The 27,455-nt window shown below is 42.4% G+C and overlaps 1 protein-coding gene across 6 annotated transcripts; it reads left to right on the forward strand.

Moving 5' to 3' along the window:
* Positions 1 to 542: 542 nt before the first annotated feature.
* mllt10 (MLLT10 histone lysine methyltransferase DOT1L cofactor) lies at positions 543 to 27,455 on the forward strand. Of its 6 annotated transcripts, none has more exons than XM_085938874.1 (20): positions 543 to 900; positions 2,255 to 2,334; positions 2,970 to 3,024; positions 4,595 to 4,704; positions 4,800 to 4,903; positions 5,060 to 5,153; positions 7,365 to 7,454; positions 11,652 to 11,750; positions 12,469 to 12,790; positions 14,097 to 14,306; positions 14,932 to 15,387; positions 19,031 to 19,167; positions 21,499 to 21,616; positions 23,131 to 23,203; positions 24,290 to 24,486; positions 24,721 to 24,870; positions 24,967 to 25,013; positions 25,268 to 25,554; positions 25,627 to 25,711; positions 25,840 to 27,455. In XM_085938874.1, exons 1-20 carry the CDS (start codon positions 738 to 740, stop codon positions 25,894 to 25,896), a joined length of 2,934 nt encoding a protein of 977 aa, XP_085795000.1. In that variant the 5' UTR covers positions 543 to 737; the 3' UTR covers positions 25,897 to 27,455. The 6 variants fall into 6 exon arrangements, with proteins under 6 accessions (XP_085795000.1, XP_085795001.1, XP_085795003.1 ...); XM_085938875.1 differs by having other exon boundaries at positions 25,888 to 27,455; XM_085938877.1 differs by lacking the exon at positions 11,652 to 11,750.

Raw genomic sequence — 27,455 nt, forward strand, 5'->3', positions numbered from 1 at the left:
TAGGTTTTAATCATTTGCATTTCATTTCATATATTCTTGGTCCACTGTTAAATTAAAAAGCAATTAAAGTTCAGCAGAAAATTTAATACAAAAAAATGTTTTAAACCACAGCAGTTCATTTCATCTCTAATGATGTCTCAGTAGGCCTACCAATGCATTTCAATTCCTTTTTGATTAAGTCAATACATTGCGAAACGAGTGTATTATGTAATCTAATATATAAATACATTTAAAATGACCTCATCTTAAAATGATAACTGCTTGCATTCTTTTCTTAATTAAAACATTAATGCAAAGCAATGTATTAATCAGATGGCTTTACATCAATGTTTCAACATTTCAAATCAAGTCAACGCAAGGAGTAAAGCTTTGAATTTTATTCATGGCACTCGCATGACAATAAATCAATATATATTTTTTAAAGGAAATGTCATTCTACTCACGACAAACTCTTCCTTCTTGACAAGCTGCACGTAGTAAAACGTGCGTTACGTCATGACGTACTTCCGTTTCCCCTTGGAGAACCCCCCCCCCCCCCTTAACCTCAACATTGCGTCGTGAAGTGCTTGTTTTGGTGAAATATATAGCGTCAAGAAAACACATATAAACGTTGAAGACATGGAATTTCGGTCGAACGTGACCCAATGCACCGTACCGGAAGACCGAGGGACGCATTAAACCCAAGGATCCGACTCGTCTTCCTATCGTATTGCTCCGCATGTTCAATTTCTTCGTAGATGGTCTCCGGAGAGCGTTGTCTGCTGCTGGACACACAGTTGTCGACGAGTAACATGAAGGAGATGATTGGAGGGTGTTGTGTTTGCTCAGACGAGAGAGGCTGGGCGGAGAACCCGCTTGTATACTGTGACGGACACGGCTGCAACGTCGCCGTGCACCAAGGTAAGCTCGTTGCTCTCTGCTAAGCTAGTGGTTAGCTGTTAGCTTTCAAGCTAGTTAGCCCGGTGCAAGGTTATGGAGCGTCCATCTCCCAAGGCCAAGCTTAAGAGCAGGACAATTGACTACTTTAGCTGGATCGTAATGCACTCATGTTAAATCGTAGTCGTTACTTTCTTCGGTGCTGAATTCCAGTGCTACGGTTGTGACACAAAGAAGAGAGAAGCTGTCAAAATGTCATCATTGCCAAGCCAGAGTTATGGGAAAGTTCACAAGCCATAAAATAAAGCAGTGTTTGTTATCTACAATACAGATTTCGATGACATGATGTGAAATTAAACTTAAGTCATTAGTTAGATGACGGCTGTGTTTACAAACGCTGCTGCTCACCATGTGGGAGACTCACTACGTCCGACAAAAACAAAAACTCAACAGACAGTAGAGCTGAGCAAAGAAAAAAAAACTTCATATTTTCCCCCAATATTGCCACTTTTTCAATGTCATCTTCCCATGTATTTTTTAAACAGCCCATATTGCAGTAACCACCATCAATAAACACTGTTTGTTGTTACCTATGGCACACTTGTATTGGCACAATACGAGAATTTCAAGTTTGATTTTACAACTGCATAAAAAGATGTTCCTCGATATTTGTAATGAAACAGCAGTAAAAAAAAAATAATAATAAATAAAACTGGAAAGATGTCATGCTAATTAGCCAAATGCAAGGTAGTAACAGTGTCAAATCAAAGTCGGTATCATGCAGCTATAGATGTTGCCACAGAGATATGTTTAAATAGTAAAGTTTAAGTTTTAAGTTTCATACTAACTTTGTCATCTCATTGTAGTGTCAAAATAAAAATCTTTGGTCACGTAACATACTGCAAGTACCAAAGTCATTAATGGAGTACAATTATCAAGCCATACGTTTCAATGACTTTTCCAGTACAAACATTTATACAGTCCATGGCAGCAATGAAACTAATTACCCGCAAAGGGCCTGTCTATTATGAGTATGAATGTAAACATTGTTACACGTGTTGAAATGACACATACTGTGAAAGACTAATGCTGTCAACACAGCACTCTTGGCTGGCAATTAATTTATATTTCACTTAGTGTACTATAGCAGGGGTTCCAACTACCAGTCTGCAGAGACACAGAAAATTATAGATGGCAAATCTAACAGATTCAGCACTAAAAGTAAGCTTGTGTGCATTCACAACTGATGAAGTTAATTCCTTTAGTCAAAAAGTAGTTTTCACTATTAAAAAAAAGTTCATGTCGCCAGAAATCTGGATTCTAGGAAATAGTCAGATCAGAGACTCGCTGATTGTGCTGTGTTTTCATTTCTTTGTAGCCTGCTATGGCATTGTGCAGGTGCCCACTGGTCCATGGTTCTGCAGAAAGTGTGAATCTCAGGAGAGAGCTGCCCGTGTGGTGAGTCTTGCGTTTCATCTGGCAGCTATTTCTAAAAATCACAGAATGAGTGGGAGATGTCAAAATGTCAAATTCCTAATTTTTCAGTCTGAAATGCATGCATTCTTGTGATGTAGATGGCCGGAAATCTTTTATGTACAATGCTTAGTGCTTTCTACTTAGATATGGTAAGAAACCTATTTTAGGTTAAATTTCTTGTAGCCTGAAACAATTCCCCAAATAACCACATTTAGTTGAAGAGCATATTAACATATTTTAAACAGCAAATCTGGCAGATCCGCTCAGCACCAATTACTCTCAAGTGTCACGCGTCTAATTAAATATGTGTGACAAGCATTGATAGGGGATTATGGGCATATAACGAGACTTCCTTGTTTCTGCATCCCATCTGTGGAAGTAGAAGTTTCAACTTCATTTGACCTTGGCAAACAATAGTCTTCTTCACAATCTCAAGAGCGTGTCAAGCATAGGTCGTGTTTACAGTTTGAATGGATACAGTTTTAATACTCAACATGAATACAATAGTCTTTTTTTTTGTCGGGAAGGTGTGAACTTTGCATGGAACGTAAAAATATTGCCGGAAAGATTCCAGTCATGGCGACGTGTCTTACTCGCTGCTTCTGGTTTATCCACAGAGATGTGAGCTGTGTCCCCACAAAGATGGCGCCCTGAAGAGGACGGACAATGGCGGTACGCGGCGTCACGCATGCACATGACCACGCTCGCATCTGTGCTCGTCCTCTTGTGTTGTTAATTGCGTGTCGCCGGCGAGTTAAAGGGGCTCGGGCGTGCTGTGAGTGCTGCTGTTTGGTTAGTGTGTGTGTGTTTGTAAGTTTATGAGGGGGTGGGCCACGTTGGGTATAGTGCGTAGCCTGTGAGGAGTCTCCTTGCCGGGTTCACTAGGAGGTCATCTTGGTAGAGAATGTAAATATTCTTTGCGTGTGTGTGGGTGTGTGTGTTTGTGTGTGTATTGAATCAGTTCGAGAGAGAGCCACAGCTGCGGGATTGTGTCCAGGCCTGCAGGGAGGCATCACGACAACACTAACACACACCGTTTTACTACTTTCTCCTTTTTTTTTCTTTTTTTTTTTACCCTTCCCACGACCCCGCTCTCGCTTGTCCTTTTTCTCATCCCCCCTCCTCTCCTTCCATTTTCATTATCTTGTCCTGTCAGCTCCTCTTCCTCAACTTGTTGAACTGCTCGCCAACATTTTTTGCCCACCATTCAAGACGAGAAGAAAATGGACCTTTATTTATATCCCGCCAATTTGCTATACACACTTTTAGCTCATGTTGACAATTACTCCTTTGTATGTATTGTGAGGGAGAGAAGACGGAAAAAATATGTTTGGAAGGTTTTAGGAATCTTCACCTCCATTCATCATCCATCCTGTTGTGCATCTTCTATGCTATAAGGAACATTTGCTTTTACAGTAATGTAGGCTGCGTGGTCCGCATTGTTTTGGTTCTGACAGCCGTGGTAAGCTCCGAACCTTATATTTGCTATTGTGCCTCAGGTTTCTCTTGAATTTGAACCACAACACTAATGTAGTGACAAAAGTTCACCGTCCAAACACATTGGACGTCTTGGTCGCACAGCTTGACAAAAGGGTTTTTATGGTAACGACGTGAATTGTTAGCTTGAGGAGCAAGGCCGTGCCACTTTTATAGTCCTGTTTTATAGGCCTCTTCCAGATTCTTGGAGGGACTTCAAAACAACAACATGCCCCATTTCACACCCGCTGCCTTCTCCCTGTCCCACCCTCTGCCCCGTTTCCCTGTCCTGCCCGCCGGGTCAAAGGCAGGTCAGGGGTTCAACTGTAAGTTTAAGCCTGTTTTTGTTTCCTCTGCGGGGGGAAAGACAGACACCTCCAACGTGGCAGAAGTCCATCTGACCTCCCGCTCACCTTCTTCTGCCACTCCTCAATTTGTCATCAATTCTGCCGTCAGTTTGTCTTTGCTGACAGGCAGCTGCTGTGCCTTTTAGGCGGCACAATAAATAGCCTCTTCATTGCAAATCTATCAATTCAAATGTTCAGGGTTCAATTCAGTTGATTTTTGCATATTAATTAGGAATGGGCATTTGACTAAAAAAAACCAAAAAAAAAAAAAAAAAACAATTCCATTTTTTAAATAGCCAATGTGGAAATATAAAATGATGAATGATGAGTTGTCAATTCACATCACATTGGTCTATGTCAATACACAGCAATTAGTTATTTATTAAATAAGCTGGTTTGTCTTTTTACCAATATTCCAGGCTGGGCCCATGTGGTGTGTGCCCTCTACATACCAGAGGTGGAGTTTGCCAATGTCTCAACTATGGAGCCCATTGTGCTACAGTCGGTGCCCCATGATCGCTATAACAAGGTAAAAAAAATAAATCAAAACGTCAAGGAACCTCTTTGCCGCAAAGGACTGCTTTAGTCCATTTATGTGTGTTTCTGTGTCTTGCCTTTGTCTAGACATGCTACATTTGCGAGGATCAAGGCAGAGAGAGTAAAGCGGCCACTGGAGCATGTATGACCTGTAACAAACATGGCTGCAGGCAGGCCTTCCATGTCACATGGTGAGATTCCCCTCACATCACATTTACATCACTGCTCAAAGGAGGAGACTGCTTAGTCATTTTACACATGGGTTATGCTTTTATGATTTGGAAAAACTCAGGATTTCAAAATGCTTTGATATTATCCTCTTGCAATTTCGTTTTTTCTTTTTACAGTGCCCAGTTTGCAGGATTGCTGTGTGAGGAACAAGGCTCGGACGCAGACAACGTCAAATATTGTGGTTATTGCAAATACCACCACAGCAAATTGGTAAGTAGACCTTTCTGTTTGGCACAAATTCCACAAATACAACCTTGATATATCCATAACTAAAATGCCGAGGAAGCAAGGGAAGAGTCTTGAGTTTTTCTGCAATGTGGATTCAAAAATTCTGTTTAATCACAACTGAGAGTAGCATATTTGATACGATGCAATATTTCGATTGAAATGTTGTCTGTCCGTTTTGTGTTCGAGGTAGAGTGGCCTGCCTGTATGCAGCTTCTTTGGTTTGAATTAGCTTGTGCCTTTGGTTCAGGTTAGGCTTGAATTAGACCAGCTTGATTAGAATAAATGAGGTCTGTGTTAAATGTTTTTGTTTGTCTGTTCCACGTGGTACACAACGCTAGCCTCTTCATTACATAATAAGGTTGAAGTTAGGATGACTTGACAGAAAGCACACATTTCTAAAATTCTGCATTTATTTTGTTAGAGATTGGAACATTGTGGCTTTTGGCCTTCACGTTCAGTCATGTCTTCATTCGTTCATTCACCCATTCTAATGACTGTCATTACTGTCATTCTTCTTTTTTTGCTTGCTCGTCCAACCTTTTCACTCTTTGCCAAATTCCCTACTGCCTTAGTTCGAAATGTCTAACATCCATTGAGTACACAGGTCGGAAGAGTTTTGCATCTGCAGATTCCTTGGATGCGCTTGTATTTTATGTGTACTGAATTTTGCCCCAATGAATTCATTCTTGACCACTAGTTGACCTTTTCCTGTTTAGCAACGAATGACACCTTTAAGTCAACCAAAACAAATGCAATGAAAGATTATATGCGTGACATGGGTGTTCAAAATCGAGTTCACCTTGATGTGACACTCCATCTTGTGAAATTGAACTTTCTTCACACAACATTTCATTCATTTGAGATCATTCAAAAACTGGATAATTCTCTGATTTGTTGACAAATATATTGTTGGTTACTTTGCATATTGTAGATACTAAGATTATATGAAATCCAAGCAGTTTGGTAATATTGCTCTTTTAATATCTGTGGTAGAAAAATCCGACAGGCTTTTTAATGTGAGCGCACATCGATGATATTTTGGAATGTTAACAAACACAAATGGAAAACTCATGCTGTCATATTGATTTGCGTAAATGGTTTTGGCTGTTGCGGAAAATACTGCATTTGTATGACTGATTGTACGAGAGTGATGAGTAGTGCAGGCTGGATTTCCCAAAATGCCTATTGAATAACATTGACAGCATATAAAAAAGATTTTTTTTGGCTGAGTTTTAGACCAAATCTAATATTAATGACAGATCAATGAAGATCTTTCATTGTTTTATCTTCATAACAACTTTATCGGTCATTTTATACAACAAAAACATTGTTTTCCTTTCAATTCGTGTTGCAAGAAATGTATCAGAATAGAACTGGGACATTCAAAAACAACTCATGTTTATCCAAAAGTCAACAATAACAGGAGCGAATGTTGATTTTGCAAAATGCTCATACTGAATGCAGTCCTTAATCTATGCGCGGAGGTAATCTCACCGCTTCTTAATCGCCATGGCAACAGACGCTATGAGCAAGAGCAAACAGACTAGGACAAAAATCGATTACCAAGGCCGTCCAAAAGTGTCCCAGGGTACCTAATAAAATTGTACTCTTAAAAAGACAATGGGCACGTCCTGTGGCGCAGTGTTGAGGAACGTTTTTCACCCCCCCGCCCCCATTGTTAGTTCTGCCGTCTTTGTTATATTTGCTTGTCCGCTATGCGTTATGTCAAACTGAGCAGGTCATTGACAGGAAATCTGCTCTTTTAGCTTTTTTTTTTTTTTTTTTTTTTTTTTTTTTTTTTTTTTTTTTTTTTTTTTTTTCCCTCCCCCATTAGCTTGTCTGTATGCTGAATATGGTTTGAAAAGTAACAATGCAAGGGAGGTATCGATTCAATCAAGTCTGCTGCATATAACAATCATAAATAGAGAGTGTGCCTGCAGATATCACGGCACTCCTACCACAGTTTTTTAATTCACTTTTGAATGTGCTCATGTCAATTTTATGTGACTGATTTTTGATGTAGACTTTAGTTTTTCCATTTTTGACCTGACCTTCTGTCATTTTCTTTTTTTTTTCTTTTTTTTTTTCTTCTCCCCGCTCATTTTTTCTGTAGTTATTCTAGATTTCTCTAGCTCAAGCCTCTTTTTCTTTGAACTTCATCCAGTAACCTGGAGTTCCTCTTTACCTTTTTAGCGAAGACGCAGGGGCCGCGGTAGTAGATCTCAAAGCTTAAGTGACTCTTCCTCTCAGTGTATGGATAGACCCCCAGACCAGGAAACGAAGGTAAGACAGCCTTCAGATCTTACCCTCTCTTCGCCTCCCACCCATGACTGAGAGTCCACCACCAGAAATTTGTACTGTTGCTTTTTCATGCCCACATTGTGGAGGAACAGACGGACAGACAATGCTCTACTACTACCACGAAGACACACTGCCGCTCTGAGTGGCTCTCAATTTTATTATGTTACTTGCTTTCTTTTGTATGAGATGGTGAGTTTCAAAGAGTTGGACCAACAAGACAAAGCAGGGTGGTTTTTTTTTTTTCTTCCTTTTTTTGGGAAGGGGGGGGGTCAAGTAAGATGGGACAGTTTCGATCAGTTGGCAGTACAACAAAGAAAAACATGTCTTCAACCATGGGAAGTTGAGCAACCACTCAGACTCGCAGCTTTGTTGTGCTCAATACGTCACTGAAGCAGGACTTCAGAATCTTACATTTTGACTTTATGGATCATATTCCTCATAACAGAGCAAAGATATTTGATCAAATGCACATTTCCAATTTTCTCGGATGAACCCTATCATCATCATCTTTTTTTTTTAATGACAATGTTGAGAGGTGTATCAATTTCTTAGATGTTAATGTTTCATATTGTCTCGTGAATGACTCAGGTGAAAATTGTACATGCACACATGACAGCACTTGGATTTAGCAGTGAGTGGGATTCCCCACACCGCAGTTACACCAATTAGGGATCGCGGCTTTTAATAAATGCTAAAAAATGTTGTTAATTAGTCATGGAGGTTAGCAACACATGTAATCACAGATTGCGTTAAATCTGAATTAACTGCCAGCCCATTTTACCACCCCTGAGGGCTGTTATCTTTAAAAAAAACCACACCATTCATTGTATTCTCTCCTTTTGAATCAATAAGTGATTCTCGTCGGTCATTGTATACATCTGGTCCTAGTGTATATCTTTTGGCGATGTGTAGCGAGCTTGAACTTTTTTGAGAGTGTGCGCCGTTCATGTGTTTTTGTCCCATCAATTGTGCTCACCTTATGTTAGACCCTCCAGTCAAACTCCAGTATGGGCTAAAAAGAACCTTCACACTGGACGCTTAGAAAAGGCCTCCAGGAAACACGTGCACAAACGCCCCCCACACACAAATCCTGCAGGAAACGGCGCAGGGGAATTCCTGCCAGACCAGGGCAGATTATACCCCCCATACTCCTCTCACTTCCTGTTCCTCTGTTTCACCCTATCTTCCCTCACCTCCCCAGGCTCGCTGTACCCCTCTCCTCCTTTTCATCTCCAGGCCTTTGTGCTGAATGCTTGCAAACAAACCGGCAGTATATTAGATTCAATATAATTTCCGTATTTCTGACATGAATATTTTGCCTGGTAGGTTGTATACATTTCATGATAACATTTTCATTTTCTGCCCAAATCAAACCTAGTGATAAATGAACTTTTCTGTGATCATTTTGTTCCCCCCCCCCCCATCACCACACCACCATTAAGTGTTTCATAGGCTGAATAATGGTTTGACAAATCCGCAAAACAAGATTGATACTAGTGTGTATTGTCGGAGGCCTATTTAATTTATTGCCCAAATGTATCTGTCATGTGCAGTTTAGAGTCTAAAACATCTGTCAACATACATTTGGGCAACTCCAAATGAGTTTTGCCATCTTTATTCTACATAGACGGAGTGAGTGTCACTCTCTTGTCGTTCTCTCATTGTCCGGAGCGTTGTTGATAAATAGACGTGAACCCCAGCCTCTGCCAAACTCATATTTACCTCACACACTTTCAAAGAGCACTTGGACATGTCAAATGAGCTTGCTGCTAATGGTGGCAAACGGAGAAAAAAAGGGGTGCGCGCATACTGAAAGACATTGTCTCTGCCTGTGTAATCAATTGACCTGATTGATAAGGGTGTGTAAGGTTATATTGTGTGTGTTCCCACGCCTGCTGCCTTGTGTGTGTGTGTGTGTGTGTGTGTGTGTGTGTGTGTGTGTGTGTGTGTGTGTGTGTGTGTGTGTGTGTGTGTGTGCCTGTGCGTGTGTGTGTGCCTGTGCGTGTGCGCGTGCGCGCGTGCGTGCGATATTCGACCCTAGCTGCTCCATCAACATGGATGAATGGAATGTTAATGAAAAACAACAAAGAATTTTTTTCTGGCTCGTATCCTTTTATTCATTAATAAGACAACACACATCAGAGAAACGATAGAATTGTACTGTTGTAACAACCTGAATATTTATTCTCTTCGTTTTTAGTAGTATGATAACTATGCTCAGCTTGTAGCTCTGAATTCATTTAATTCTTTTGTATTCGGGCTTGGTAGCTGTTTACCGACCATCCTTTACAAAGCAAGTGAACACGCTACCCATAAATTCTTAAAAAGTGATCAAATAATATTTCTAATAATATATAAATTATATATTATTGGGGACGTAGAAACCTACACTCATTGTATTTATTTTAAAATTAATTATCTACCCCTGTTGCGCTGTTTATGGGTAAAAGTATATAATTCATTTGGTGCGCGCGCGTGTGTGTGTGTGTGTGTGTGTGTGTGTGTGTGTGTGTGTGTGTGTGTGTGTGTGTGTGTGTGTGTGTGTGTGTGTGTGTGTGTGTGTGTGTGTGTGTGTGTGTGTGTGTGTGTGTGTGTGTGTCGTTGCGGCAACCACCATCAATAATTTTTACCCGTCTCTTTAACTGTGATTTTATTCTGGCCTTTTAGTGAAAGTTCATTTCTGTAAAACAATATTGCTTCATGTCATCATTCCGTTGTTAATTAAATTCCGTACCACTCTGGTATCCAACGCTGCAAATTTATTGGTGGGATTTTTTTTTTTTAATTACAACCTGTGTTGCTTAGCCTTAGATAAAAAAAAAAAAAAAGCATATAAAAACAATTAGAAAATGAAGGTTTAGAAACTCAGTGCTGGTGGAGGAACCATCCAAGAGATTGTGTCAACCAGTTGAGTGACTTTTACCAATGTTGAATCCCACAACCAGTCCTTGATGCTGAGCTGATAAGGTTGTTTTTCAAACCGGTTTAACTGAAAACACCTGCCATTTTCAGCCCCCCAAAAAAACAGAGTAAGAGGATTGACCAAGAATAGTACAATTTTAGGCTTTTATGCTTCACTAACTGTACGTTTTTATGATTGCTGAAAACATGCTTACATTTCTAGTAATTCTCATTAAATGTAAGCAAAAGACAAAGTTGTATGGCTTGACATTCAAATGTCATTCGAAACAAACAGGGGCGGCTCAGTTGTTGCCGCTGTAAAGTCGAGGCCCGAAAATTAGCATTAGCGGAAGGCGGGCTTCAGTGCTATCTCCGATTTCGGCTGGTGGGGGTCTGTTAACTGCCACTCAGTGCGGAAGTCTGGCTAAACTGTCACCAGCTTTCATGTGATCATTTCCCAATGAGACCCTGAGGGGAGAGACGCGGGGCGGGGGGGAGGGTGGAGTCGCTCGGGGTGGCGGTTGCACTGTTTGCTAGTTGTCACGACAGTCACCAATACGTCTCTGGAGATTGATGCATATTTTTACAGCCTGTCCAACTGACGGCGGCGCGTGTGTAGAAAGTCTGTCTGTCCGTATGCGTGTGCAAAGAGGTGTCAGGGTGTGGGGTGTCGGTGCGAGGTGTAAATGCGCCAGCACCCGGTCACCACCTCACGGGTGTGAGCTGTGCAAAATGGAGAGGGTGTAAATTGAGATGCTGTGGTTCAAGGTGGAGGATATGATTGGATGAAACAACGGGATGTTGTGCATTGAGCCACGAAGCACTTAGACACACGGCTCGAAACTTCAGCAGGCTGAATTCCTGTTGCTCCCAAAGCTTTATTTTCCCCTCCATCTCTCTTCCATCACTCTCTTTGTGCTTGTGACGCTTTCATCTTAGAGTGAGCCTTTGAAACGTAATGCTTTTTCCCTTCACGCACGCACGCACGCACTCACTCACTCACACATATTTACTCCATAGCCGTGTTCTTGTGATAAAGTCAAAGTCTGCTTTACTGTCAACTTCTTCACATGTCAAGACACACAGAGATCAAAATTGTTTCCAACTATCCCACGGTGACAAGACATAGCAACGAATAAATAATAAATAAATAATCTTCTTGAAAATAATCATTCCCAGAACAGTTACATGTTGAGACTTCGACAATTTTTTTTTCCTTTTTTCCCCATTAAGCCTTGCTTATGTGTCATTTCCTTTTTTTGTACTTTTAACGCTCAGAAACACAAAGAACGGGACAGACACAAACCCAAACACAAGAAGACCTCCATGGACATGTCCCCCTCCCTTGTTCTCCCAAACATCGTGGTCCCAGAGAAGGTGAGGAGCAGCCTTCTCTCTTTTTTTTAGTGAACTGCTCTTCAGAAGTGTCCGAATCAATCGATTAATCAATACCTAATCGATGATAACATTTATTCGATCGAGTAATCGTTCGGAGCCATCGTTTAAACTTAATCGTCTCATTTCAGCCTCTTGCCAGTAATTATGCTCCGATTTCTGTTTTGCTTCATTAAACAGACATCTTTTGGGGTTAAATCAATAAAAGACATTTACCCACATCTGCTTTCTCTTAACACAGTGACCAAATCAGTAATCACTTTAAAAAGTAACATCAATCCCTCTTGTGTCATATTGCCCAACCGTTGTTGTTTTTGTCACTAAACAATTGGTCAATCAACAATATTTGAGGGAAAATTATTTTATATTGGATTAAAATGTACAATCAAATTGTATCGATTAATCGACTGAATAATCTCTTCTTTTGGTCATCAGTGGCTTGACTTTCCCTGAATGGAGACATGTTTTCTTTGTAGCTAGCTCAATTAGATTTAAAAACCAACTGCCAAACCAATTTCCATTTGGTTGTCTAGCTTGAAAAAAGGTGCAAATGAATGAATTGTTTCGCACTGAGACATGAAAAATTATGCACTTGCAGGTGACGACCCAATTTTGTAAATCTTCATTGTCTGTGCTTAAATCCTGTCCACCTTTTTCTTTGAACCCTCATTGACGTTCCCTTTCCACCTTGTACCTCCAGACCTACAGCAGCAACAGTTCAGCGGGTCCACCTCTCCCCGCAGCCTCACAGAAGCGACTGGATGACGCCAGCGCTCGTTTCACCAACGCCAACTTTCAGGAAGTGTCGTCAACTCACTCTATGGGAAGCTCCAAGGACTGTCACGTCGGTGACGGCGGGAAGGTGGTGTCTGACATGAAGACCAAGAAGACTGCCGCTGGAAGTCACGTCGTGGGACAGAGGGGTGGCCGGAAGTCTCTCACCTCCTCAGGGAAAGTTCTCACCTCTGCTGTGGTAACCATGGCAACCTCCACATCTGCCTCCACTGGGCCTTTCCACCAAGGTAAATTGATAGCTACAAATGTTTCTGAATGTTCTTTTTTTTCCCTTTAATACAAAAGACCCTGCAGTTAGAAACGGTAGCAAAAGTGTCCGATTATTTGGTGCTCTTACCCGCTCAGTGTGTTTATCAAAGTCAAAGTCAAAGTCCGCTTTATTGTCAATTTCTCCACATGCCAGGCACACAAAGAGATCGAAATTACGTTCCCCACCGTCCCACGGTGACTAGACTGTACACAAAACTCGCACCAAATAGCACAAAGAGTAAAAACGAACAGACAAGAGCAACGAAGAAGTAATAAGTGCCCGGTCCGCTCGACAGCACGCCAGCCGCTCCAGTAGCACAGCAGAGTCCAGTGTCCAGCGACCGGACAGTCGCCAGAAGAATGGTAGGCACGGCCGGGCGAGTTGGGCACGCCGCTAGCCTGGCCCGGACGCCTCCGCGCTTCCCCCTCTTCTGCCTCCTCGCACACCGCTTCCGACGCTGCTGGTCCGGGGAAGGAGTAGCAGACGAGTCCAGCGATGATGCAGGCATTGTAGTCCCAGTGACTTTAATGTCCCCGCATCAAAATCCGAAACGCCGCAAAACTCGCTTTCGCCGACGTCGAGCAGAACCTGCCTGCCGTACTCGGAGCGCTACGTGGTGCGAGCAGACAAACACATAAAACTGTCTGACAAACACTCATTAAATGAACAAAAACACCGATCGGCAGGGACGGAGAGAGGCCGCTGCGTGTGCACGCGCCGCCATCTTGCCACTGGCAACGTGCAACTGGATTTTGACCAGACACCAGATTTTCTTTTTGTGTGTGTGGCCTTGATAGCAATGTTTTGTCTCTGGCCTCCGGCTCCAATAATCTCGCCACTCGTCTGAGAAAAGACACACACACACACACACACACAGACGTGGGGGAGGTCAGAGCCCGAACGAGTCGATTGCTGTTCAAACTAAGCTTTTGTGTTTTCTATCATCAGAACCTTGAGCTCGCATCAGGTGTGTGTTTTGGCTATCTAAGGAGTAGCAAAGTGTATTCATTTCCCTGCGTACTTCCTTTGTGGGAGGAAGGCATGAAGAGAGAGGGCTTATTTAAGAGCGGATGGAGATTAATAAAGCATAATAGAACGATTATTTGGGTTATCTTTATTTGGGTTTCTCTCGCTCCCATTAGTCGGGAGATGTTACATCTTTAATGCATCTGCCCCCCCCCCCCCCCCCCCCCAAGTGTTCTCTCATCCCATATTGGATCTTTATAGCCTCTTGTCTTATCCCATTTCCTCTGCCTTGTCCTTTGCCCACCTGTCTTATCAAGGACTGCTGTTGACGAGTTCCAGCAAGGCGCCCTCGACCCCTACATCCTCTGATTTCCTAAGCTTCGCCGACTCCTCCTTGCGTCCAGGAGGCATGACTTCCTTTTCGTCGCCGCCATCTTTCAGCTGCCTGGTGAAGCCGAGTTCAGAGGGCGGCGCGTCAGAGGGAACGACAAATCTTTTCGGCTCTCTCGCGACGACCGCTCCTGCAGGTGACGGTTGAACACTCTCAACTGACTTTCCGAGCATGTTTTCAAACGGAACTGGGTTTTATGTTGCACGACACGATATACTCCAATTGAACATCAATTGAGATAAAACAGGACGGGAGTTGTACATTCACAATTATAGTGAGTAAACACAGCAACACATGCTTTCGCAGTCCTTGTGAATTAGACATCATCGTCTGTAATTCCACAATTTATTGATCAAATTAAAAAAAGATCTTTGAGCATTAGAGACCTGTGAAAAGCCCACATAAGGAGGAAGCACTTGTAGACAGCAGCAAGGATAATGTCTTCCACTCTGGGCCTTGAGTAGATCCACTCTTTTCTGTTTAGCTTGAATTCATTACAAACATTGTGAAGAAGTAGTGAAGTTACCAAATGACATTTTTATAATCATCTCACTGATGATGCATTCAGTGCTAATGGCCCATGTGACAAAACGCAGAGGACGTGGTTTTTTTGTTTTTGTTTTTTCTGTAAAAAATTAAGCCACTTTGTCACGTTTCTTTCCCCCATGTTTTTTTTTTGGGCAAACTTATTTTCCCCCGCAGTGTTCTGATAAATGTGGAAAAGAATCACTAAATATTCCGCGCTTACTTTCTTATTTCAGTGGGCGGAAAGCTGTATGAGAATTCCCACAGTCTCTCAGCCAGCGAGACGACAAGCCTCAGTGGCTCGGCTGCCTACAAACGGCCGCAGCCCTCCGGCACGGGACCGGGGATGGCTGGAACAACCACGGGAGGAGGGGAGGATGGAGTCAAGAAGAAAAAGAAAGGCAACTGGCGCAACAGATTTGGACCTTGCTTCACAACAGACGTCAAGCCGCCAGAGTCATCACCCTCCCTCGCTTTGCCCACCACCTCCACGGCCAACGCCTCCTCTTCCGCGGCCCCCCCTTCATCTTCCTCCTTGAGTCTCTGCGGCCGGCCCGGCTTGGCTTCCAGCGGTGGTTTAGGAATGGGAGGAGGAGGAGAGAGAGGTCTCGGGGTCATGGGTGTTGGCAGCGGGATTCAAAAGTCCCCCTCGCTCCTCAGGAATGGGAGTCTGCAAAGCAGCAGCGGGCCAGGTGAGGCCACAGAAACATAACATTGCCATTTCCTCTGATTTTTGACACCGCCCTTTTGCAATCAAGGCATTGAAGGCCAAACCACTCAACGATTTAGCAAGTGTGTTGGTAAAAATGCGCAACTGCTGCCGACATGTCAGTTGTCTGTTCAAGACTAATTGGGATGACATTTGCTAGTTGCTTTCTATTGATACCAGAAAAGAATTTCCATTTAATTTAATTCCATTTAATTCCATTTCCATTCCAGATCTATCATAAAAAATATTCAGGAGCTATACACTTTGTATAGGGTGATATGAAATAATGGTAAATATTAGTGTTTAGTATGTTTTATGTTTGGTTCAGCAACAGGTGAAAACCTTGAATGAAACATCACAAGCTATAAATGACAAGACATGGTAAAATTAGCATTGCATAAGTTTTAATTGGTCAAACAAAAATGAAAATACAGTACCTCTAAAGCATCTTATTTGAGGGGAAATTTAAAAACATTTTTGAAATCAGTGGGGACACACCAAACTATTCAAATGAGGAGTTTTCCAGCGTTACTTGTTAATTGTGGATCAATTAAATAGCTGAATCTGCTTTCCAGCAGAGTAGACTACTGCTACGTTGTTGTTGCATCTTGCTTTTTTTTTTCTTGACCATAATGTCAGGGAAAAAAATTTCCCTGTTTCATTTGAATAAGATTGTTAAATAGAAATGACAACCTTTTTCTATTGGGACAGAAAGACATAAACAATCAGCGTCAACATCAACCCACAACGGTTACACGAACCTTTGTAATAGGCTTCTTGCAATGAAATTTTGCCGTGTGTGGAGCTCCGCAGGTTGTTGTTTTTTTTTTCTTCTTCTTTGTGTTCAGTTGCTTGGCAACTGCTTTGGAGTTCCCCTCTGCTGGAGGAAATGGTTCAGTACAGCTCTCACATCCCGCATTTCCACTTTCTTCCAGGATTAGCACCTTTTTGTTTCTGCCCGCTGTCGCCCAGCCCCCTGCTCTTACCTTTTTTTTCTCTGCTTCTCACATCTTTTTCCCCATCTGATGATGTTTGCCTATTTTCCCCGAAATGCTAATGATCTACTTAACTGAATCAGCTGAAATATGTTATTTTGTTGGTGTCTGAGAAAATATATTTAGAGCGCTTTATCACAATTGATCTTAGGTTTTGTAATTGTTTGGTAATTAATCACTTTCGTTTAATTGATCACTACTACCATTTTTTGGAATCACTTGTGGTTGGGGTTTTTTTGTCTGGATATTCTCATACTTTTATGTGGCACAAATAAGGTGTACTCCAGATTTGCTGCAGATGTATTTTGAATCTGGATAGCCACTCCAAAGCAATTTATAATGGTATATGTTCCACTTTTTAGTTTTTTTGTTTTTCTACATCAGATTAAAAAAACAATGGATATATATATATATATATATATATATATATATATATATATATATATATATATATATATATATATATATATATATATATATATATTTATTTATTTTTTTGTATTAATAGTGTAGTCTGGAAATAGTGTTTTGGGGTTGCTTTGCTTTGCTTGACTTTCAAGACAAGATACATAGGACATGATTTAGGACATTTATTTATTTTTGCTCTGGTGGTCAAGGAAAAGGTAGTTTGCAGTGCAGTGTGTCTGGCACGATTGTTGCTTTTACCTATAGTGCCGTGTCATTTGTAACCACCACTGGTGTGAGAAGGAAGGTAGGGGAAAGGAAGGGTGCTGATATGGCCTTAGAGTGTGTGTGTGTGTGTGTGTGTGTGTGTGTGTGTGTGTGTGTGTGTGTGTGTGTGTGTGTGTGTGTGTGTTAATCATGTGTTCGTCTTCACACTGTAAATATTTAGCTGAGGGTTAATGTAGGGCAGTAATGGGGAGAATCCTTGGCTGCCCTCGCTCGCTCGCTCGTTCCCTCCCCCATCATCTTTACTCCACCATGTTGATGGATAGATAGTTAGCTTGATAGATAGATATATGCTGGTGGGTGGTGAGAGCCAGGGGTTCGTTTTTGGTTAGGTTAATGTTTGACGCTGGGGGGTGGGGACAGGACTGCGTTTGTGCCTTGTAGAAGTGGAGTAGAAATGAATGTACATTTTAAATAGTTTAGATAAATATCTAAAATAAAGTTTGATGACTGAAAAATATTTGTACTAAATTTTAATTGTACACACACACACACACAGATTTCAGCATGTTTTTTTCTGCATTTCAAAACCACAATTTGACCCTAATAATTTGCTTTGTTGTACAAATTAACCATCGAAGGACAACAATATTTCTCAAATTCTAATAAGTCATTTTGGGCAAGTTGAATGCCCCCCACCTAATGCTGCAGTAAAAAGATATTTGTTTGCTGGGACCAGGGGTGATATTTATCATATTTTCCTCTGGCATGTGTACTATTTTTTTTTTTTTATTAATTACAGCTCTTTATTTGAATCCTGTGACCCCCCCACACACACACACACACACACATTGTTATTTTTCGGACATTATTATCGGTAAACAATCCTCAATGTTTAAAAGAACCTTGAGCTGCTCATACATCTGTACAATTTCACCTTTTTCTTGTGCTTCAATGCGTGTAAGAAGCTTTTTATGCTCGATATGAACAAAACGTATAAATTGTCGATTTGGCCTCTCATCAATCTCTAAGTAGTCCATGCCCTCTGAGTGACTGCAGCCCAGATTTTGCTTATCCATTTTTCTGGTGCATATTACAAAGTGTTATAAATAGTATGTAGGCCCGTGTAGTGTAAAGATACCCTCCCGCCCCCCCCTCATCATCTCCCTTCACCCCTGCTGGCACAAAGATCTCTTGTTCCCCCAGTGAATGTATGCTGCCCTGAGCCATTCAGGCTTTTGTGGAACTGAGAGGCCCTATCTCCCCCCCCCCCCTACCAGCACCTCTGCTGGGGTCAAAGGGGGCTGGGGCAGGGCTTATCCCCAGTTAGCGGCTGAGCACAGGCGTGTGTGCGCGTGCGCATGTTTGTGTGTGTGTGTGTGTGTGTGTGTGTGTGTGTGTGTGTGTGTGTGTGTGTGTGTGTGTGTGTGTGTGTGTGTGTGTGTGTGTGCCTGTCTGTCGATGAGGCAGGCTGAGATAAGGGGATGAGGCATGCACACATGGATACGTGAAAACAGGCTTGCTCATTTTATGCACAATATAAAAAGGGGCTTTATTTATGACTTCTTGCGATCTTTTGAGGGCATTTCCTGCAACCTTTCAGTGTACATTGCATATTTTTATTTATTACATTTCTTTCCTTTTCAATTGTTCATTTGAATTCCTCCCATAACAATGACATTTTAATCATAATAGAATGCTCGGAATTTTTTGGGCTATTTAAAAATCTTATTCCAAGTTACAACCAATTGTTTTTACCAACATCATTAGATATATTTTGGTCGATACTATTAGATTTGCACAAACGGTGACATTTCCTTAAAATTATTTTTCAGTTCAACTCGTTGTTTTTTTTTTTATTTCATTGTGAAAATGATTAACAAATGTGAGAACCAAAAAGTGGTGTGTTTTGTATTCAAATATAAAATCATATGTATCCAATTTCAATTTTGTCGCTTCTCTCGGAATATGATGCAATAACCTGCTGTTGGTCTTTCACAGGTGTTTTCTCCAGCGCCGATGGGTCGTCATTGTCGGGCTCCGGCGCTACCTCGGAGCAACTTCAACTCGCGTCGTCACTGGCCCCTCCCTCTCCTTTCAGCGCCACCGCCCCCTTGACCAGCACGGCCGCCACACACGTGAGTCGGAACACAAGAGCCGTGCCGATGACACACAAGCACACTTATCCTTCTGTTTGCCACTTTCTCACCCACAAATCCACACGCGCAGTTTATTCAGCGCCCTCTGTCAATCCAACAACATCTTTACGATGAAGTGTAGATTAACTGCGGAAGCACACTGCTCGCTAATTAAAATAGCTTCCCGGGCAAATCTCTGCTCGGCACGTTAATTATGTGCGAGGCACATGCGCCCCTGACCTTGTGTGAATTGTCTCTTCTCACTGAGTTATTGGACAACTGATAGGACTGTGCACGCGCCCGAGGTCTTCAGGTTTATTCACAAATCAGTTTTTTGTGTTTGCCAGCAAATTTCAATTACTTGTGGCCTTCATAGAAAAATTCCCCATTGTGTTAAGTCAAGTGAGAATTTTTCAAAAAAAATCCTGACTATAGTTAAGCAGTGGAAAGAAATTGAGCAAAATCATCATCCGGAGGTTTGCTTTGTATTACACATATTTGATTGACATTTGTTATTGTGATAGTGAGTAAAATGGGGGATGGGAGAAATACTCATATTTTGAGAGTATTTGGAGTTTTTTTTAAGTACACATCAAAAACGTGTATCAGCAACAATATATTTAGCTTCTATCAGATACTTTGTTTTATTCTAACCACAATAATAACCACCTGATAATATTTTGGTCCGTTTTTCTTCTAACAAGGAGAGAAAGCGAGTGCTGGAGAGGGGAGGCGTGATCTGTCGTCAGAGTCGTCACTAACCTCAGTGTCCCTCATTTCAAAATGTCCTCAGAGAGAATTTTCCGTCAGTCCTCACAACTCCATTTTTCTCCCGTGTCCCCTTACCAACTCTCTTTTGGTCTCCCCCTCCACTCCCCCCCCCCCCCCCCCCCCCCCCCCCAATTCATTCGTCTTTTTCTAACTCTCCCTCTGTTGTCCTGTGATGTAATGACATCTGACAAGCAGCACCACAGTAGGGATAGAAGGGGCGCTATAAAGTGTTTGTCTGTGTGTATGTGCAGGTCCGTGTGTATTAGGGGTTGTCTCCATTTTTCAGGCCTGGCATTTGTCTTAAGCAGGACCGAGCGAATAGGCCTCGGGAAGCATATTTGCTGCCGAGGGTTACGTTGTGTCTGTGTAGAACTGAGAGATAGAGTTGCGTGAACAGAAAAAAAAGGAGGGCATCTTTGAATGAAAAATGAATGTCAATGAAAAATGAATGTTGAAGGAAAATGGTATGGGGCGGGGGGTCGGAAGGAAAAATCCGGACTAATTTCAGTGAAGGGAAAATGGACAAGTGAATGGCTTCTTCATTTGAGAGGAAGTGGCTGGCTTTTTTTTTCCCTGGTTGTTTTCCATATTTGATGTTGAATTAGTAATAGGAGATAATGGCCTTCTTCTCCCAGACGCTCGTCTAAATGTGAGCAGATGTGGAGGAATGATTGGACCCTATCACAGCTGTCTGCCCCTAGGTCCATCTGGACTTCAACAATCGGATTGTTTCCATGAGTATGCTTTGGAAAGGGAGTTTTGTTGACTTAGGATAATTCGTACCACGGTAATGTAACAACAACTTCTACGAAAATAATTGTATAGTATCCGTCATGCGGTGATAGGACTAAAAGAGTCAGGCATTTTCTTCCCTCCTCTCTCTCCTATTATTCCCCGCCTTCTCACTTAAACTCCACCCCTTTGCTCCACGGCCCTTATTTGGGAAATAGCTTAATTGGATTAAACTCCATGCATCAGAAACACTTTGTCAGCATGTCAGCGTTGTGTCACTTCTTCCAAGGCTTTGGGCCTCACGTGTGAAGCAGAACAGAAAGATGCAGTGTCGTGATATTGTTTGATTTCGCCCCCTTACGAAATTCACGGCCCCTAATCTTTTCATCTATGAAACTGTATTTTTGATCACAGGTTTTGGGAAAGCTTTTCGAGGATTTATATTGGTCTCAAATAATTATACCCCTTTCAGATTCTTTGTTTTTTATTTAATTTATTTCAGCAGCCTCCAATCTAATTTTTGAAAATATTTATTTATTTTTCAAAAATATGAGATAAATCTACATTTATCTATTTACATTTAATTCAGTTTATTGTGATTTTCCAATCAAATACATTTTTGGAATTGTTTTTTTACATTATTGGAACATCTGCCAACATTTTTCAATGTCTTATATATTGGTTTATTTCACAACTGCTACCAAAAACACATGTATGGTATAGTATTGTTTTGGTTGATAAGGTATCGGAGTACTTTTTAAACACTCATACAAAACGACACAATGAGGCTTTTTATAACTTTGTCTTATTTCTGTCTTTTATCTTCAGGCGAGTGTCCTTCCAGGGTCGATTTTCAACATGGCCCCCTCACATATGTTTGGTAACCGCCTGAATCCAAACTCTGCCATGGCAGCGCTCATTGCCCAGTCGGAGGCCTCACCCGCAGGTATGGAGCTTACGTACCCATGTGACACAATCATGTGTGTGAGAGAGCTCGGAGAGTGGGGGGGATAATGGATTGTCACGACCCCCTTCTTGTGGTCCTGCAGAAAGGTCATGGGTCAACGCTGGTGAAATTTTCAAGGTCCTCCCCGCTAGGTCTAGTGACCCCCCTCCCCTCCCTAAACCCCCTTCTTGCGAACAATCAAACAAACACATTGAGTCACTTTTGAAATGGAGTAAATTTTACACACTTTCCGATTTTCCTTTTCGTCGTGCTTTCTTGTCTGCCCTGTGATGATGATGAGTTTTTTTTTTTAAATGAAAATAATTTCGTCCTGAAAAAAAAAAGACATTTACTTGAGAATGAATTAAAAGAAGACTTAAGATGTCCGTTGCCGCCATCATCAGTCAGATCCTCTCTGACCCGCAGGTTAACTAACTAATCAGGCTGAATGACACGGCGACGTGGGTGTGGGCTCCGATGTGGGTGTGTGAACCAACGCCCGCGTGTGAGAGAGCACTGCTAAATCCTTACAAATGGAAATGCATTACTCAATACTTACACAATCTGGGGAAAAAAAATAGGAAATGAAAAATCATGATTTGAAAAAATTTGCAGAGAATATTTGAAAGACAACTAATTACTTTGGAATTAGAGTGTGAAATAAAAGAAAATAATAATTACAATTAAATAGCAATACTTGTAAATATTTAGAGTAATTCAATTCATAGTGTATACATTACTTAACGTCGACTTGTGTATGTGCAAACAGGCGTGTGTGTGGAAGAGCACCCGTTTACTTTGGCAGCCCTCTCTTATTGCTTTTTGTGTGTGTGTGTGTGTGTGTGTGTGTGGGGGGGGGGGGGGCAGGATGCAATAGGTTACGGAGGATACACACATTTGGTCAGTAGGGTAAATGCTTAGATTGACTGTCTTAAGTAGAAGGGAGTTTAGTGCTAGCATGTAAATGCAAAAGTGTGTGCGTGCGTGTGTGTGATTCATGACTCTCTCTGAGGGAAATGAAAAGAAGCGTCTGGCCAGCGGCCCAGCAAGGCGGATACATAAGAGAGCGAGCGGGCAAGAAAGAGAAAGAGAGGGCTTTTGAATCAAGTGTCGTGTGGAGATTCCAAATTTTGCTCTTTGGAGTTTGATGAGGAGGTCACCTCAATCACTTGATTGTGATTGGCACAACAAACTTGAATGAAAACAAAGCCACAATTTGGTGGACATTTTTACAAATATTTTTATCAATGGCAGCGAATTTAGTTAAATTTAGTGTAATTTTTGGGTTGCTTCAATAACTGGTAATGATTACCCTACCCCGTAAGTGGTACCTTGACAACAGGAAGCATTTCTCATCAACGAATGCCAACTCCGCCAGTCATAAATTTTTTCCCCTCACTTTTTGTGTCTCCGGATTCTAATGGAAAACATGTTGTGTGTGTGTGTGTGTGTGTGTGTGTGTGTGTGTGTGTGTGTGTGTGTGTGTGTGTGTGTGTGTGTGTGTGTGTGTTTAGATCAGGAAGCTGGAGACAGCAGCGTCGGTGTGCAGGGTTTCTCTATAAGGGCTTCTCCCAAGACCACACCACGGTGAGTACACACGCGCACACACACAGATGCGCTCCCTCCCTCCCTCCATCTCCATTTACATTCCAAACTGACCCCCTCTTCACCCATCCCCCCTCTCTGCTTTTCCCTCTGCTGGCCCCCCATCTCCTCTTTCTTCCTCTCACGACACACACACGCACGCACGCACGCACACACACACACTCACACACACATGCACACACACACTCCCATTTAGCTCCTACACGCCTACAGGCAGTTCTCGCTCTGTCAGCCAACGATAACCTGCGTTTTTGAAAGTGGCAACCGCCCTTCTGCTACAATTGAGTTTTTCTTGTTTTATTCACACTAGGAAAGATATTTTGTTTTTGCAAAATGTTCTCTTTCGAGGAAGGGTTGAACGCTTCGGCCGAGATGGAAATATTAATTACAGGAATTCTTTTTTGTTTTGATCATTTTGAGGGATGCATCGTTTCACATGAGGTTGGTGACATTGTCATTTTGATATTTAATAACAAACATTTTCTCACTCTGTATGTCGTCATGTTATTTTACAAATATCAATTTTAGAATAAACTAAATTGCAACCCTTAGTTTTTGTAATTGAATGCAAGTTATACAGGTGACTTTTGTGTGTGCTTTTTAATGTTCAATGTCACGTATTTTGATCAAGGAATTTGTGTGTACAATAATGAGAAAGACACTTTTTGAAAAACTTGGCCCAAGATCGTGAAGACACAAACCCCTACACACAGCTATTTTCAACTTGTCAACATAGTCAGTCCACTTTCATCATCTGTCTCATTTTGCACTTGGTCTTTCTCCTGCCCTTTTCGCTCTCGCTCTCACACACTTGCACACACACACACACACTTGCACACACACACACACACACACACACACACACACACACACACACACACACACACACACACACACACACACACACACACACACACACACACACCCTGGCCCCTGTTCATTAGAAGCCACTGTAACAACAAATTGATGTCGTTTTATAGCCAGCAGTGTCTATGTTTGTCTGACATTTATGTTTGGTCGTTAATCTCCCTATTGACCTCTCTATCGCTCCTTTTCCCTTTTATTCAGCTCGCCAATTGGCGGCCTGCAGATCCGCTATGACTCGTCAGGGTCGTTGCCGGGACCGGGGCACGGGTTGCTAGGGGCCGGGGGAGGCGGTGGCGGCGAGACGCTGCCCCCAGTGGCCACCAGCATAGAGCAGCTCCTGGAGAGGCAGTGGAACGAAGGGCAGAGCTTCCTGTTGCAGCAGGGTGCGCAGGGAGACGGTGAGAGACAACACACCGTTTCTGTTTGGGATCAATTTTGGAAAAGAGAAAGGGTCAACCTTTGACCTCCGTTGGGAGTCTCATTGACATTCCATATGAAGTCTGTGCCGTGTAGCATTATTTGATTGTCACGGGTGCCAGTTTGAAGGACCTCTCTGCCACAGAGCGCACAAATGTAAGTCCAGCTGCTGACTGTCAATTGCTGTCTGTTGTTTCTCTCTGGCTGTTTCTCAGTGGTGGGCATGCTCAAGTCCCTCCATCAGCTGCAGGAGGAGAACAGAAGGCTGGAGGAACAGATTAAAACGCTCACTATGAAGAGAGAGCGACTGCAGCTTCTCAGTGCCCAGCTCTCAGTGCCTTTCACACCCACCTCAGCCTCCTCTGGTATACCCATTGATACCTGAAGATCAAACATAAATTGTGATTGGATGCAACACTGGTTCTGTTCTCTCTAATCTACTCATGGAAATTGTGTTGTAGATATAAAGGGAGGAGCCTCTGACTCATCTTTACCTGTGGCATCTCAGGTAACTCACATTTTAATTGATGTTTGCTATGTGAATAAAAACTGTGTTTTACTTGTGTTAACAGTTTTGTTGTGATCACATTCAGAGATTGAACATGATTGACATTTGCTCTGATCAATTGGGACTTGCTTTGTCTGACATATTTTGGTTCTCATTTTTTTAAATGACTGACTTCAAGATTCTAATTGACTCCATATTGCCGACATGTTTCCCTCCGGCGTGTATCACTAATTTGGTATTTGTATTCCTTTTAGGACAGCGCGTCATGTGGCGGCCACAGCAGTAGCGGCTCTACCTCTTCCCTGTCAACCCCACCCTCACTGTCCCAAAGCCCACCTCAGCCGCAGTTAAACGGCGTCATCGCCACTGGGACCACCCCGGCCGGGCTGGGGAGCATGTCCGGATTGATGGGCACCTTTGGTTCCGGAAACACCCTTGGCATGGGGGGTATTGCCGGCGGTCTGAACGGAGTCATCCAGACGCCGGCAGGGACTGGAAGCCCGCACGCAACGGGAGCTGCCACCCTGTCTGTCAATAACAGGTACAGGTGTAGCCATCATCTTAGCATTTAAGATAATAAATCACGACTAAAGGCTCTGTTTCTTGTTGTTAGTTCTGCGCGGCTAAGCCTGGCAGACCAGCAGAGACTCCTCCAGCAGCAACAGCTCCAGCAGCTGCTAGCATCGCAACCCTCAGCGGTACGACACACACCATTAGCTACTTTATGCTTCAAGACAATGAATTATTAAATCTGTGTCCTCTCTTCCCCATATTCCTCATCTTTCTCTGAGCACTTTCTCTTCTATCCCTTCCCCATCTCTTCTAGCATGGAAATATTTTTTCACACCATTCTTCCCCCTCTGTCTCCCAACAGCAACTATAGCGGCCGAGGCAACAACATCAAGACCGGCTGGAGTTCCACACATGTCGGGCACCGAGCGATATGGCGGAACTCCAGTCGAAACTCTCGCAGTGTGCGGGAGTTTTGTCACAGATTTTGTAAAGTGGCTGAGTTTCTTAGATGTTTTTCATCCCAGCTCATTCAACAGCGACCGCTCTGGTTTTTCTGCCGTGTCACTCTCTCAGGGGCCTCTCTGCACACGTTGGCGCACGTGCTGACAAGACTGCAAACGCATAAACAAAAAAGCACACTGTGTTAAAAAAGAAACGAAAGAAAAAAAAAAAGCCAGAATCACTTCAAAAGTAGCAGATGCATGTTGGGCATCTGTCTGGCAGCTTTCCTAAAAGGACAAAGATAGTAGTCCACACATTCCCACTATGACCGCTCGCTCTGCTTTCCTTTGTGCGGCTCCATTTCTATGTCATATAGACAGAGAGCGAGAGAGGGAGAGAGAGAGCCAAGTCTGGCTCAGTCACCGCTGAAGCCTGCTTATGATTCTATCTATCCTCTCGGGGCCGCACATAAAAGGGCTCGCTTAAAAGGCCACAAATGTTCATGGGAGGAACTACAAAGATGGAAGCACATACCTCTGTGTGTGTCAACATGTGGAAGTGGTCATCCTTCTCGAATCAACTAGCGGCACCTACCTCGTCAACACGCACGCCGGGACCTAACTGGCCGATAGCAGCGGCCAATAAAAGTCCGCTCAATCGGCATTCACGCCCAAAGTGCCTGAGGCGAAATTATTATTATTATTTTTTTTTTTTTTTTTTTGGGCTTATTATTTTTCAACCTTTCCCCTCCAGTCTCACTCATCTCTCCTCGTGCTCCCGGCCGGCAATTAAGCTGCATTGCCAAGGCAACAGATTACAAAACACTGATGTCATTTAAAACCAGGAAATGTTGTTGTGGTGTATTCTCCAATGTTCAAGCTCCTTTTTGTAATTGTGCTTTTTATTTATTTGTTTGTGTAACAGACGTGAGATGGTTGTATCTTCCAAGCCCGCAGGTGTTGCTATTAACATCAGCTTGTCCGACTGTGTAAAGTTTGCTTTTCTTATTCTACTTTTTTTTTGGATTGATTTGTATTCTGGTTCACATGTTTTCAACCAGTTTTGATCGTTGATGACGGGGAGTGTGTGTGACTGCAGCTGTTTAAAGGTTGGGTGCGGGGTCCGTTCTTACCTCGTTAAATGTAAATAGATCTTGTTCCTCGTTGGCTGGTGGTGTACATAAGGATTTGTGCAAAGGAAAGCCAATAAAGCCTCTGTTTGTGTGATATTTGGGCGGGGGGGGTGCAAGTTTGGAGTTTTACTGGACACACAAAGTATTAATTTATTTTTATATGTGCAGGGAGATTGTTTCTTTTTTTCTTTTTTCTTTTTTAGGTTTTACACTGTTTTTCTTGATAGTTTATACTACAGTGCACCATGTTTTCATCCGTGCACAAAATGTTTGTATCCATTTGTACAATTAGCTAAATAATGGTGGGTGGGGAAATGAAATCACAAATTAAAGAAACACTTTGAATGAACTAACAA

Source organism: Syngnathus leptorhynchus, chromosome 19 (assembly GCF_054491065.1).
Source record: "Syngnathus leptorhynchus isolate UIUO chromosome 19, UIUO_Slep, whole genome shotgun sequence".
NCBI lineage: Eukaryota > Metazoa > Chordata > Actinopteri > Syngnathiformes > Syngnathidae > Syngnathus > Syngnathus leptorhynchus.

Coding starts and splice junctions, on each gene's coding strand:
- mllt10 (XM_085938874.1), top strand. CDS start 738: ATGGTCTCCGGAGAGCGTTGTCTGCTGCTGGACACACAGTTGTCGACG. Junction 24,487..24,720: donor GCAGGGTGCGCAGGGAGACG/GTGAGAGACAAC, acceptor GCTGTTTCTCAG/TGGTGGGCATGCTCAAGTCC. Junction 25,712..25,839: donor TAGCATCGCAACCCTCAGCG/GTACGACACACA, acceptor CATCTCTTCTAG/CATGGAAATATTTTTTCACA.